The following is a 16,020-nucleotide window of genomic DNA, read 5'->3' as shown; positions in this document are numbered from 1 at the left end:
TAATATGCTACCTGTCTCTTTCTGAGATTGAATTATAAATTACTAGGATATATTTATAGAAAGCCATATCACAAATCTGTTAAAAAATCAAACACTGTCCAACAATGCCTTATATAGGCTAAGCCTACTGTCTAGACATTGCGTTTATAATTGTGTGTATACCATATTTTAAAATTCAAGATTTTTCTGGAGTTGTGAACAGAGAAGACTCGTGTTTTGTTGTAGTTTGTTGTTTAGCTCACAATTCTGGACAGTAATGATTCAACTCTGAATCAAATTTTCTATGAATGACGTGGTAGAACTCCACTTCCCACAATGCATTGTGTAGAGGTGAAGCGGATGTTTATATTCCGCGTGAACGGTGAAGAATGTGCGAGTAATGACAGCAGCAGTGAGAGATGGATCGAGAACGCAGAACACACTCAGCACAAAACTCCAACACACCATTGATTCGTCTGTGAGTTGACATTGTTTTTAAGTCCTTCAGTGCAGTGTGGCATGACAGCCTGCGTTTTTATTTAGCCGATTCATAACCCAGCCTGATGAGCTATAGCTCAGCTCGCTAACAGTTCCTCTTTTCTGATAAACGTTACATTTTAAACGTTTCGATCAGATAAAAAGCCACATAAGGCTAAACGATATGGTGATGATAGAGCTAGCAGCCATCAGCAACAGCTTCAGGCTAATATTACCGGGATAGTTCACAAAAAAATATGAAAATTCTGTCATTACAGGTTTTAAACAACATGTATATTTTTCTGAACTCTGACGTAAGCTAAATATAGTTTTTGAGTGAACTATCGCTTTAACTTGCTACATTTGTAGTTATTCATTGAATGGCTTTCACAATTTTTTTATTTACTGTTTGCCAGTAATAAGCATGATGTTAGTTTGTTGTTGTCTCAACCCACTAGAATATACTGTGGAAGTAACAGAAACACACATTAACTGGAAAAAAATATTTGAAACCTCTCTCAACAGGAAGACTTATGACAGGAAGTTTTCTTTGTTAATTTCAATTCAATTCAAATCTATTTGTATAGTGCTTTTTACAATACAAATCGTTACAAAGCATAAAAAGTTCTATTTTTTGGTTCATGGCAGATTTTTTGCAAGTTATGGAATACAGTTTATGATATATATTTCACACATTAAGACATGCTGTTTGCATGTCCTTGGATAAAATGAATATTCTGAGCCATATGCAAATTAAACTTTCAAAAAAAAAAAAATTTTCTTCCTCATTTTGGATAAAACAAGCCAAACAATCTGAACAGGAATACACTTACAAATGGATGTACAAGTGTCAGTGTTGTAAGAAACTGTAGTCTGCACCGACCCAGATTCCACTCCATAGAGTGGAAGTTTGATCATGCTCAATTCCCAAATTGGCTTAATTATTATAGAAGAGAAGAAAGTCAACAGTTTTGTTATTGCTGCACCATTTGGGATAATCACATCCTGAGCAAATGGTGACCAATTGTAAAATGGAAATAAGTGTGGGACACTGAGAACCATCTCAGACAGTGGGGTGTTGGAACTTCATTAACAAACAGATCACAGCTGTAATGATAGGAGCATCTTCATTTACATTAAGGGAAGTAAACTCTCTAATTGTATAAAAGGTTTGAGACTAGGATGTTCGGGGTTCATTCTGACTCCAGGCACAACAAGTACTTTGTCACTGCTATGCTGCAATAAACATCCTCACTGAAATCTTCATAGCCCTCATAATTTTTTCTAATGTTGTTAATTTGTTATTATTTCTATTATTATTGCATTAATATTTTTAATTTATTTTTATATTTTTTAAGTTTTCACTTTAATTTTAGTTGCATTTTTAGTATTTTCATATGCTTTTTACTTTTTTTGTATCAAAATGTTTTTATGAATTTTTTTTTTCAGTTTTAATTTAAACTTAGTTAGTTGCCAAGGCAACAATTCTAATTTTCACTTAGTTTGTTTAATATATATGTTTTAATTCAGCAATATATTTTTAATTGTTTTGGCCGCTTTAGTTAACAATAATAACTTTGCTGTCAGTGCATTTATCTGTATTTGTTTTTCTGAGTAAATAATTTTTCGGAGAAGCTTGGATTTAAACCAGAATGTTTCCTTTAGATTAGTTTAAAACATATAAGGTACTCTATGTATATTGTTCATAAACCCATTCTTATGTAAATTGTCATTGAATGTATTTACGAATAATATACAAGAACTTGTGTTTCATGAATGAAGCCCATTAAATTACTTCTCTTCCTTCATATGTCAGGGTTCTCACAGTCTTGTGTGATTTTGTTTGTGTGTGTCTCTCTATAACCCACAGGTCATGCATGCAGTTTGGCCTATAGCCTGTACTGTGTAGAGCCTATCGTGCTGCAGTGCAGGGAAGAGAAAAGTACTTCTTGACTGAAACCCAGTCCTGCTGCTCCATGTTTCCTATGCTAACCCTTCTGAGCATGTTTTACTATATCTGTCTACGGCGGCGCTCCAGGAGCGGGACGCGGAGTGAGGCGTTGGGTAGCAGGCGGGCGGTCGAGCTGGGCCAGCGTTCGGCGCTGCCCGTCACCGTTGAGGTCGAGCAGTATGGCAAAGAGGTCCTGGACTTCAGTTCTCACTATGGCAGTGAAAACAGCATGTCCTATACCATGTGGAACCTGGCGGGAGTGCCTAACGTCTATCCCAGCTCAGGAGACTTCACCCAGACGGCTGTGTTTCGCACATACGGAAGCTGGTGGGAGCAGTGCATCAGCTCTGCTACCCCGTTCCGTCGTACGCCGCCCAATTTCCACAGCTTGGACTACCTGGAACTGGCTTTTGAGGAGCCCGTCTATCCCACAGCTGTGGAGGTGCTGGAGACCTATCACCCCGGGGCCATTGTCAAGATCCTAGCATGCTCGCTCAACCCTTTCTCCCAGAATCCTCCAGCTGATGTGAGGTAAAATGTTATATGTGTGTGAGCGAATGACCTGAATTTGTAAGCAAAAGGTTGTAGGTTCTAATCCCACAAAATGTGATCCATGGCATTTAGCCCCAGGTTGCCCTGCCAGTTACTATAAGTTAGAGAAATCATCTTTTATATGTTTATTTATTATTATTAGAATATGTTGTCCATTTATTAGTCGTTAGGAGTCTATATATTTCTTGGATATATTTCACTCATTAAATGTTCATGTGTTTTTGCTTATTTTAACAAAATTCATTAATTCTAATTCATTGTAATGCATCAGTAGGACAATAAAATTTTTATTCCATAACTATGTAATTTAATAACCTATATTACTAAAATATATAATAACCAATATTACTAAATATATACATATTTCATGTTTTTTTATATATTTTAAAATAATTGATAAATTAAATTAATCACATTTTGTTGCTTTGCAGCCTGAAATGAAGACGGGCACAATTTTAGTTTTTTCCAGCTATATTTACTCAGTGCAACTTATAACATCAAAGTGAAAGACGTAACGCAAACATGTTTGAAAAAAATGTAAATACAAAATGCCATTGTTTGTGTTTGGAGTATGATCACGTTGTTGCATTTTTTGCAGGTGGGAGGTTCTGTGGGCAGGCAAGCCCAACAAATCTCTGACCCCTCAAGCTCGCCAGTTCTCCCCCAGCATCAGGCAGATCAGTTTTGCCAGCAACCTGCTGCGTCTGGAGGTGAACAGCACTCTTTTGGATTACTACACTGAGCTGGATGCAGTGATCCTGCGAGGTGTTCGGGAGAGACCCATTCTGGCCCTCTATAAGATCCCTGTCATTGACATTAATGATCTGAGTGACAGTGAAGAGGAGATCAGTGATGCGGGAGGCCTCTGCTGCAGGTCGGGTGGAGAAAACAGGCACAACATGGGGAATGGCTACTTTGATAGGCTCCCTTATGAGGTTAGCATTGGAACCTCTCACTGTAATTACCCATGATGATGCCTGTGAGCTTTGGAATGCTTAGGAATATGTAGTTGGTGCCATCTACATGATTAAAAAAATAGTATGTAGGCCAGATAGCAAAGATTGTTTGTGGGTAACAGCACCAGTTGGACCACACAATGTTGAAATCTTCTATGTACCAGATGGATATTGAAAAAAGGAATACTTGGGATTGTGTCTAGTTCCTCAAGCCCCAACTTGTGTGGTTGCAGTAGGTCTTTTTCAGATAATTAGAGACCATTTTATTGTAATTTAAAAATACCTTTCCGATTCGTAACCCCTCATTACCAGCATGCAGCTCAGATCTCTTGTCCAAACCACTGCCAACCTCACAGTCTCGTTACAGCATACACGAAACATAATCTGGCCATTATCTGCTAACTGATATCCAGCTTCACACTTATACTATTGTTCACTCTTCCCAACAGTGCACGTAGCAAAAAACATTATCAGTGCCCTCACAAACGTCTTGAAAATCTTAGTGTCTCTGTCTTTACAAGTAACTATTTTGATACACAAGAAGAATATTTAGCATGCCATGTTTTGGTCTGAGGGTTGCTGTTTGTTTGTGCCACTTTAGCTAATCCAGCTGATTGTGAGTCATCTGCCGGTTCCGGACCTATGCCGATTGGCTCAGAGCTGCAAGCTCTTTCACAAACACTGCTGTGACCCTCTGCAGTACATCCAGCTCAGCCTGCAGCCGTACTGGGCCCGGCTCACAGACGCCTCTCTGAGCCACCTGCAGAGCCGCTGCACCCTCCTGCAGAGACTAAACATGTCTTGGACGGGCAACCGTGGAGCCGTGACGGCCGCTGGTTTCTGCAGGTAATGGCGAGAGTCTCTTATCCAGATATTTAAAGTGTTTTGATCTACCAAATGTGCCGTAATAGTCCCTCCATCTCTGTCTTTTTCCCTCAAGCTTTATGAAGGCCTGTGGGCTGAGTCTGGTGTGCTTGGAGTTGTCATGCTGTCATTTCCTGACTGAAGCATGTTTAGAAGTGATCGCCCAGACGTGTCAGTGCCTCCAGGAGCTCAATTTGGCTTCCTGTGACCGTCTCCAACCTCAGGCCTTCAATCTCATCGCAAAACTCCCTAATCTACGCAGGCTCGTGCTGTACCGCACAAAAGTTGAGGTGAGAGCAAGACAAGTAAAATTCAGATTCTCGTGTAAAAAGCTTTTGGGAAATATAGGTTATTGATCCAAACAAATCTTTAAACTTTTATGTATTTTTAATTTGTAATTACATTTCATTTGAATTTCAAATTTTGAACAAAAATTTACGTCATTACTATAGTTCCACAGTAATAGACAGGAAAATAATAATCTATTATGCACATTTCCTCAAATATGAGACAAATTCAAATTCTGCTGTAAAGCAGCATATAAATAACAGACAATGGTGTCATTATTCTATAATTCTGTTTTATGGAATTTTTGTCTACATAAAAGGTTTTTTTTCATCGGCTGAACTAGGGCTGCACAATTAATCGAATTTGTAATCGCAATTACAATTACAGATGACACAATTATGTAATCGTTTAAAGGCACAATTACACAAAAAAAAGTTCACTTACATCATTCTGTGTGCATAAGATATGTTGTTGTTCTCTCTACAGATTGTCTTAAGGGTTTTTTTCCCAATTGTTTGAATTTCTTTGTTTTAATATAACATAATACCATGCATATATTTACTTTGGTTTGGTTTCTCAGAAAAAATAAATAAATAAAATAATAATAATAATAATTATATATATATATATATATATATATATATGATATTTGAGGCTTAAAAAAATAAGTTTTTCAGGAAGAGTGTTTTCCGCTGGTTTATTTTGATATAACAATATGGCATGCAGTGGCTTCAAACAATGGCATAAAGCTATTAAAAAAATTATTCAGTCTAAATTGTGCTAATCGTAATATATAATCGCAATTACAATTTCAAGGGAATAATCGACAATTATGATTTTTGTCATAATCGTGCAGCCCTAGGCTGAACAGTCCATTGAACACATTGTATGTCTGTCCTCAGCCTTGTTTTCATTCTTATCAAAAACTAAGGCTGTTTACATTAGTGCATTTTTGTTTTAAGACATAACTTTTGTTACAGTTAATGTTACGCCTGTCGTTTACACTACTCGCTGTTTTCGACCCTCAATAACAGAGACTTTTTCGAAAATGGTGCAGACTCATTTTAGTTTGAAATCTTTGGGGTTGCCTATAATTGTAAACGGACCAAAACTAAGACTTCTGAAAACGATGGTGTGGCTGCCCACATTCGCTCTGCGTATTCTTGACGACCATGTAAACAATAACATCATGCTCATTGTAGTACCTGTATGAAAGGTCACTGTAACAAATGTTCGTAGGTCGGCAAGGAGGAGGCGGCAACCGGCGAAAATTCAAATAAAACTTTAATAATAAAATAAACACAAAACAGCGTGACAGCCCCTCGTGGATGACTGTCGCGCACAAAATGAACCAAAACACATAATAAAGTCCAGGGTTTGGTCCTCTCTCATGTTGCACTGTTGTTACTGTTGAAACTGTGTTTCATTTTAAAAGTACAAAAAGTGTAAACGGCCTAAATATGGTTCTACCCTGACAAAAGGTTAATATGCAGCCAAATAGAAGGCAACAGTGTAGTTATGCAGATATTCAGCCAAGATAATTTGCCTTTTTTCAGTTGTGGGAGGGTCCACCGTGAGGCACAGCCAATCACAACATTTTATTTCCCTGCTGCAGAACAACAAACATAAATACACGAGAAACAGAAACTGTCCCTCTTCTCAGTTCCATACAGATTAGATGGACATTGTGTTTCTGTACCCCATTGTATACCTCAGTAATTGTATAATGCATAAATTGTGTGATGTTCTCTGTATTTCCTGCATCACATCTTTATGACTGTATCCATGATTAAAGTGAAAGATTTGGGTGGTGATAATGATGGTTTTTAACATCAAAGCTGAAAATGCTAATTACTGATCCATTAAATGTTGTGTTCCCCCCAAGGTTGTGTGCTTTATCATGCATATCCTTTGTTTATTTTACCTTTGTTTTATACTAAATCATTAAAAAAGCAAGTTGGGAGTTGCTATTTTAAGCTGTTGTAGTTACCTGTCCTTCTAATTATACAGCATCAGGCCTTGTAAGTCTTGCATACTGGTATTATCACCTTTAAATCAGTTCTTCATGGTGATACAGGCCCAAGTGTTCCTCTAATGTAGCGTCGTCCCATCCCTCTGTGTGTGGTTAACTGTGAATCAGCATTTGTATTTGTATTAGTGCCACATCCAACAGGTATAATGTTTCTGTAGTGATGGCGACGGCACATAAACATACTCTCGAACACACAGGCGGCAGGCTGTGTCTGTAGCAAACCCAACTCTCTGTCATCATAGTTCTAGGGAACCTAATGGTGTAAATAACAATGGAAATATACACCGAACTAGCTCAAAGAGAACTGTCAGTCTTCAGATGGTTGAGTTTCATTTCACAATGACTATATTCTCTTAGTGGTGCTCTCATGACACTTCAGCTTTTTAAATCAAAACAACCTCCCTTTTTTTCTGTGAAACATCATATCACTCTACCTCCGATGCGAGTGTCAACCATGTGCACCAGACTGTGAGGTCATAAAATAGTTTTATTTTGACACATCTGTTTAGAAGAATATTGAATAGCGGAGTTAATTGTGTTGTCATCTATAATTTGTGATATCAAATGTGCATTTCTTTGTCTCTTGTAACTCCACTAGCATTTGAATGGAAGGTTATGTTATTCTCTCATTAGTGTTGTGTGTTATAATCATCACTGTTTTCTCCATTTTATTTCTTTCCACATGCAGCAATCAGCCATATTGAGCATCCTCACATTCTGCCCAGAGCTCAGGCACCTTAACCTGGGAAGCTGTGTCATGGTGAGTTCACTGGACAGTGAAACTGATGTGTCGTTGGTTTATGGCTAAAGCCAAGTATGCAAATGACAATGGTATCCATTAAACATAATGGTCAACTTAAAAAGGCTTTTGAAAATGATGTTTTGGCATTGTGAGATTAAGTCTTCCTTGTGTCCTCCTTATTTATATTTTGTAATAAAAGAGTTGGCATGACAATCTTTAACTTTGTTAAATGCGCAATGCTTCCAGTTTGAGACCATTCTGGTTATTTTAGTATTATTATTATTTTTTAATTGGGGGCCAAGCCCTGAAAGTTTACAGTCGGTTTAGATTATTATTATTATTCTTACTGAATGGAAGTCAATGGCAACCCTATGAAGGGAACATAGGAAAATATCTTTTAAATTATTTGAGATATCAGCACAACATTTGGTAGTCTTCATCGTAATCGTGTCCTGAAGGTACCAAACTAAGTCTGATTTTTTAACACCGTGCCACTTTGTGTTCCAGAGATTAGATTGTGTTCCATTGTCTGTTTTCTCTGGGTCATTACGTTCCTTGGTTTATGCCGATTTCGCCAATATCTCATTTGTCATTTTCCATCAATGTGCCTGTCCGCCATATTGAAATAAATGAAAAACTTTTTTTTTCAGTACTCCTCCTACAAACTTTGTCCAATTTTTTCAAAAAATTGCACAGGTGATATTTGGACCGAGCCGCACAAAAATGACTGAAAAGATTTTTTATATTCACTGCTGTTCCCAAGAAATGCCTGCCTGAATTTGACCATGTCAAAGTTTGTGGTGTTATGCTAATGTCAGTAACATGCCAAGTTATGCTTTTGTGTGTTCATTTTCACACTGAAAGCTGTCCTTAGCAGCAAAATTATTTAGCATCAACTGAGTGGCACAAGTTGTAAAGTGACCTTTCAGGTCTTGGGTTCGAGTCCTGTGTGGACCATGCCCAAACCACATTGTGTGAGATTTTGTGCCTTTTTAAGAAATAACTTATTTAAATACAAAATTCTGTTTATTTACGTACAAATTATTTAACAATTCAAATTGCATGAAAGTCCACCTTCCCAGTTTAGCTTAGCAAGATTCTCCAGATCCTGAGGTCATGGGTTTAAGTCCAATGTGTGTTAGCATTTTGAAATTGTTTTATGTTGTGGTTTTTGGATTTCTTTATTATCTGGGTGAGCATTGTACTTATCTTTCTTTCTTTTCTTTTAGAAATAAATATGTTTTTGTTCATTTTGTGTTCAATCTCACCTGTACTGCCGACATGCTCTTCATGTTGTTTTTGCTCCTCCGGCTTTGCACTGCTTTTGCTGCCCATTTGGGGCTTGGCCCTGTATTGCTGCTTGCAGCTATATTTTATTTTTATAATCATAAACACACTGATTTATACCACAAATAGTTTTACTGTTTAGTTCACTTTTTGATGCTTTTTGATATTCTAGATTATTACCTGTAGTGGATAATGAATTGAAAGTCTTGTAGTAAAAAATCTTACATCCACTTTAAAAAGAAGGTGTACATTATCAATTTATTTACATAATTGTATGACTTTAACTATATAATTTGACTTTACTCTTGTCGTTTAATATTTGATCTCATTGATTATTGATCTCATAATGTTACACATTTATTCTCAAAACATGTATTTTTGAAATCTTGTTTTGAGAGTTTTAAAATGATTTTTTGTTTATTTGTTTGTTTTGTTTCAATATGGCACAGTTGAGCTATTGTCACATACTATCCATACTAACCAGTATGCAAGATTAGTTTTAGTGTATCTCCTAATAGTAGTAATAATAATAATAATAATAATAATAATAATAATGATAATAATAATACATTGAAAATAGTGTATCGAATGGTGTACTATTTTTATTTTAAAGTAGGCATCCGTGCATGTTTATTGGGATATTATTGCCCACAACCCCTGATGCAAAAGATTATTTGCCTCAGAGTGCAATTTTTTAATGTTATATACTCTGAAAAATAAAGTTTCCAAAAGGAGATTTTCGCAACATTCCAGAGAAGAGCCATTTTGGATTCCCCAAAGAACCTTTCACTAAAATTTCTTAAAATTATTTTTGCTTAGTGTAGAGAACATAAAAAAAACAATCTAAAGAAGATTTTCCTTTCCAAAGTGGCCTAATAAATTTTAATTTACCCTACTTGTATTTGGTATGTGGTATGCAAATCGGTATGTTCCATTTCAGCTGCAGGAGCATTGGTTTGTCTGTTCATCATCATATGGTGATAGAATAGCTTACAGTCATTTATTGATGAGTGGTTCACTGTAGCTACATGGTGATTTCATCACAGATTGAGGACTATGATGTGGTGGCGAGCATGCTGAGTGCACGCTGCCGTTCTCTGCGCTCCCTCGACCTGTGGCGCTGCAGGAACCTAAGTGAGCGCGGTCTGGCAGAGTTGGTTTCGGGTTGCAGACTCCTGGAAGAGCTGGACCTGGGTTGGTGCTCCACGCTTCAGAGCAGCTCGGGCTGCTTCCAGCACTTGGCCCGCAGTTTGCCCCGCCTACGAAAGCTATTCCTCACTGCCAACCGCACCGTGTGCGACTCTGACCTGGAGGAGCTGGCCGCCAACTGCAGTGCCCTGGAGCACCTTGATATACTGGGTGAGATAATTATTATTATATATATATTTTTAAAACTGATCTAAGATTTAAAGGAACACTCCACTTTTTTTGAAAACAGGCTCATTTTCCAGAGTTTTACTGTTTTCGAATCCATTCAGCCGATCTCTGGGTCTGGCGGTAGCACTTTTAACTTAGCCAACATAGATCATCAAATATGATTAGACCATTAGTATCTTGCTCAAAAATGACCAAAGAGTTTTAACATTTGTGCTATTTAAAACGTGACTCTTCTGTAGTTACATTGCATACCAAGAATGTCGGAAAATGAAAAGTTGTGATTTTCTAGGCTGATATGGCTAGGAACTATGCTCTCATTCTGGCGTAATACTCAAGGAACTTTGCTCCAGTACCAATGGGTGCAGCAGGCACAATGATATTATTAGGACTATTTTCAGGTGCTGTGTAATATCACTGAGCCTGCTGCACTCATGGTGCGGCAGCAAAGTTCCTTGATTATTACACCGGAATGAGAGCATAGTTGGTTGGTCTTAGTACACAATGTAACTACAGAAGAGTCATGTTTCAAATAGGAAAAATATCTAAACTCTTTGGTCATTTTTAATTGAGATGCTAACGGTCTAATCCGATTCAATGATCTATGCTAAGCTAAGCTAAAATTGCTACAACCAGACCTTAGTTTAACTTTTGGAAAATTAGCAAAAATAGTGTTCCTTTGGGGATTCAAACCTGAAATACATTTTGGGTGACTTATTCCTTTAACCTATCTAGAACTGTTGTTTTTCAGGCACACGGATGGTGAGCCCTGTCTCTCTGCGGAAATTACTGCAGTGTTGTCCTCAGCTAAAGCTGTTGGATGTGTCCTTTTGCTCACAGATCGACTCTCGCTTCATCCAGGAGCTCAGTGGCCTTTTCCCAAATGTGTCCATCAAGAAGAGTTTCACTCAGTAAAACTTGATGGGTCCCGAGCTGGAGCAGCATTACAGGATGGTCTTAAGACCCTGGGGAGAAGGGTGGCACATGGTGCTGTGAACTTGCTGCCTTGAACTGAATGGAGCTGTGAACCGCTGGTTCATAGAGGTTATAGATGTTTCACTCGCTCTTAGTTTGAATGGTCTCACTATGTATTGAATCTCTTTTGAATCTTTCATCAGACCTCAGTTTCTGATATTAATCTCAGGGTTTTAATTTTGTCTTCAGAGAGAGACGTTTGTAGTATGCTGTACTACAGCCGAATGGTTTCGTTTTAAACATACTTATTCAAGTGTTGCAGTACAAATGTTTAATTTGCTTTGTTAAATGTTGTCAAATCAATGTTAAATGTTGTGAAAAAGTGTACTATGATTATTTATTGATTGACTATAAATTCAGGGCCACGTTGACTTGAATCGTGGGCACAGAAATCTTTTGTGGCAATACCTTGTTTGGGTGAAACTTTGCCCATATCTTTAGTCAATCATGTTATGCACATGTACAAAATAGGGCAAATACCAAAATATAAGCTTTTCTATAGGCTATTGCAAAACTTGACGTTTCTTTTTACAAATGCGCATGCTATCCGGTAGATGACATATCCTTGTGCCTTAGTTTTAAAGAGAGAAGTGATTTCTTTGTTTGCTGGTCGTCTATATTGTGCTAGGCTAAATTGTGATTTGCCAAAATCACCCTAAACCAAAGGGTTTTTCTTTTTTCTTAATACACTTTAATTTAGAAAAACACAGATGGCAATGTACTTTATTTAAAGGTGTACAACTATTCAAGTCAAAACAAGGATTAAGGATAAAATGTTTAGTGCTTTTAGTAATATAAGTTTTTTTTAAGTGCCATATATATATATATATATATATATATATATATATATATATATATATATATATATATACATACACACACACAAGGTTTTCAATTTGACTTGTGCTTTACTAACAGTATAAAAAGCACACCTGTAAACAAACTCTAAAGTTAATTAAAAGCAACGTAATGTTAAATAGATTGTATTTATGTTAAATTGTACAGTAGCTACAGTGAATTACTTGTTGTCATTTTGGATATTGTATTAAATCTGTGCCATTTGGAAGGCATCATGTCAGATCTGAGAGTGACAGTCGAGGTCTTGGTTCAATAAAGTGAGGCTTGATATTTTGTGTGCGCTTGACTTTTTTGTGATTGTTCGATTATAAAATAATTGATCTTATCACTAGCGCTAAATCACACATATTATGTTTGGCAGGTGGTTGGTCTACTCTATAGTATTCCCACCCATGAGATTCATTAATTTGGTCAAGCTGAAAGTCAGAAACTTCCCTGGACTTAATCCCTCTGAGTTTAACGGTGTATTAATAATGCATCTGGCAGTGACAGTCTCATTGGAATAACAGCGATGTAATGAATTGTTTATGTCTACTTTAATGATGGACTGAGGAGCTCTAACGTGCCCTGAGGAGCTAGAGGGATGCAGTTAATTAGACGAAACGATTTCTTGATTTCTATACAGAAAACTGTCATTACAACCCTGTAAATAGATCAACAGCAGAAAGCATAATAACACTGTCTGCATCTGCTTACAGACCCTGTAATTTAGAAGTGGCACTGCACTCCTGCTACTATGGTTTTAGCATCAATATGCATTTGACCTTTTCTCTGTTTCATACCTTTTGTAACAGAGTCTAGTTTGAGGAATCTTATTAATGCCTCACATATGCATATGTTTCCTGATATAAAAAAGGTTTAAACAAAAGAAAGCCTAAATATTTAAACATGTAATGCATAACTTTGCAGTTAGTTTTAACCCTGTGTATTATTTTCAGAAAGTGAATTTTCTATTATAAAATATGTATATACATATACACACATACATACATATATATACATATATATATATATATATATATATATATATATATGCAATATACTACAGGTTGTGCCCTACAGGTAACCTCTATATTCATATTAATTTCTAATTGTTCATTTATATAATATAAAAGCAAGAAAATTTAAATACAATATACAAAAAAAAATTACCAACAGGATTCTTTAGAAAATGCAAGAGCTCCCATGCAAGCTGCTTAATATAATTTGATAATAAAATTAAAATAATTTTCTTTATAGTAAAAGTAGACTTTCTGAAAGGTGTTTTTATTATTATTATTATTATTTATAAAAGATAAGCTGGACATTTAAAATACTGTATTCAAAATACAATTTCATAATCATAGTTCTGAAAGAAAATTAAAAGTTGAGAAAATTCTCAAACGCTTCTAGTATTTTCAACCAGAATAGCTTATGTTTTGTGGGGAACCCAGGATTAATTATGGTTCATCATGATCCGTGGTATATATAACATTAAACTGTGCAAATAAACATGGAAGCATATTGAAATCAGAGAGCACCGAAGAAAACCGCGGAATGATGATACAAGTCACCATGTGCTGCTGTTGTTACGGTAAATGTTGCTTTAGGTGACTTAGAATACAACCTCACTAGATGGCACTAGAGGATAAGGATGACCGTTTCACACGCTATTAATACAGTAGCTCAGTTCTTGACAAAACATCCTGTTTTCCCAAATATGGAGAAAATGTTATCACTTGTAAACTATTTTAACTAGTCTAGTTGTAATGTATCTATAATTTATCTATTTTTTTTTATGGGAAATGTACTGGGATTTGCACGATTCACTTATTGCAAACCTTCCAAGCAAGCACCACGAAAAACATGTTAAAACAACTTCAAAAATTCAATTCAGTTCACTTACATTAATCGACACAATTATGAAAGCTATTACGAAGACGACATGATGTTTCACATTATCAGTAAAATAGATTTTTGTGGTTTATTGTTGTCAAAATTATATTAAGATTTAAATGACTCCAAACTTATTAACTTTATTGCAAAACACTGGAAATAAATGAATGGCACAATAGAAGGCCTGTACTGAGGCCCACGTTTTGATGCCACAAACTAAGCGACACCTAATAGCAGGCTACTTCATTTATAACTGGTACTTTACAAAATCTACGAAATTGAAATCGAACTAGTTTAGATGTTATATATATATAGCCTATATTACATGAGATTGTTGTTGCTTACTAATTTAACGCTCTAAAGTTCATTTGAGATTTCGGCTGACATATCAAACCATTTGAACGTACAGTGCAGTTTTGCTAGTTCTGTTTCACATTTTAAAATTTCGTTTAAAAACTTGATCGAGACGTCAATAAATAAAAGCGTTGTCCGCATATTGTTTACTACCGACGACATAAAATGTTAGGTTTGAAAACAATAATAGGCTAAATAAAAACATCATATACTACGAAATCAAATTTCTATCACAACCTCTGCGCATTTTATTATACCCACAAAATCATCCAGTTCAACGTTTGATGGAGTCTTTCTGACAAGAGTAAATAAACCACAAATAAATAGCTCCCACAGTATTTGTAGAATTACATGACAGTTTGATCAGTTAATCTATGTAAAATGTTGCATTTGAAAAACAAAAAAATAGAACAATAATAACAGATGTCCCTGGAATTTCTATGGAATAGATTTACAACATATGAATTAAAATATAAGCAAAATAATACAATAAGAAAATAATAATAATAATAATAATTTCTGATTGTTGTATTGTATTTACACATAGTGACGTATAGCAAGCCCATGGGAGAAATCTTCCCATTTTTCCAATCTTCCAGTGTTTACATTTTCAGTAAATCAACACTGCTTCGTGTCCCTATAAATGCGAACCGGAACAAACTAAATTAGGAACTATAAAGCATTAAAAAAAAAAAAAAAAAAAAAAGAACAAACCCAGTTACATCCAAAGTCCAAATATAATTTTACTGTATAGCTCTGATGTTGAGTTAACGTGGAGAATATTTAATAATAATAGCTTAATAATAATAATAATAGTGCTCGTGTTTTTAATTTATATGCCTGATAAATAATGGAAATACAAAATACACAAAAACGCTGTCATATGAAACAATGAAGTATCGTTTGACTTTAAATGAAATGAACACTGCAGGTCACATCACTTGCTTTTCTCATTCACCACGATACTGTGTCAATAATCTCTATTTCAAAATAATTTAAAAAGACGTTCAAATGTTTGAGATATATAATATTGAATTCATTGGGTAGAAAATAGTGCTAACACTGTTTACTATACATAACCATATAGTAAAGTCAGCTCAAAATTTATTAAAAAAAAAAAAAAAGCAGCTGAATGTGGGTTAAAAAGGAACTGACTTCCGTAGGAGATGGCACGCAATATTCGGCTGACTATAAATATAAAGGCAAAATATACCGAAACTCTAATGTTAAACAAATTAGACAAACATAAAATAAACAAAACCTCTAAAATATTTTCCAAAATCTAAATAATACGAAAAAGTGCTCATGTGAGAGAATAACGTAGCTATGTTCTTTGAAAATTATACAATATTTACAGCACTGTGTGGAGTCCTGTGAAACAATTGTATTTTATGGTAATATGACTAGATCGAAGGAAATGCCAGGTCTCTATCGCTAGCCCTTCGGTGACGTGTCT

At 35.7% G+C, this 16,020-nt stretch overlaps 1 protein-coding gene across 1 annotated transcript; it reads left to right on the top strand.

Annotated features, from left to right (window-relative positions):
• Nucleotides 1-342: 342 nt before the first annotated feature.
• Nucleotides 343-12,306, top strand: LOC113099635 (F-box/LRR-repeat protein 4-like). The gene is made up of 8 exons (XM_026264514.1): nt 343-457; nt 2,327-2,938; nt 3,558-3,894; nt 4,517-4,761; nt 4,856-5,069; nt 7,788-7,859; nt 10,175-10,487; nt 11,254-12,306. Exons 2-8 carry the CDS (start codon nt 2,433-2,435, stop codon nt 11,415-11,417), a joined length of 1,851 nt encoding a protein of 616 aa, XP_026120299.1. The 5' UTR covers nt 343-457; nt 2,327-2,432; the 3' UTR covers nt 11,418-12,306.
• Nucleotides 12,307-16,020: the final 3,714 nt, after the last annotated feature.

This window comes from Carassius auratus, unplaced genomic scaffold (assembly GCF_003368295.1).
Source record: "Carassius auratus strain Wakin unplaced genomic scaffold, ASM336829v1 scaf_tig00216984, whole genome shotgun sequence".
NCBI classification, from domain to species: domain Eukaryota; kingdom Metazoa; phylum Chordata; class Actinopteri; order Cypriniformes; family Cyprinidae; genus Carassius; species Carassius auratus.
This window is presented reverse-complemented; position numbering and strand designations above follow the sequence as displayed.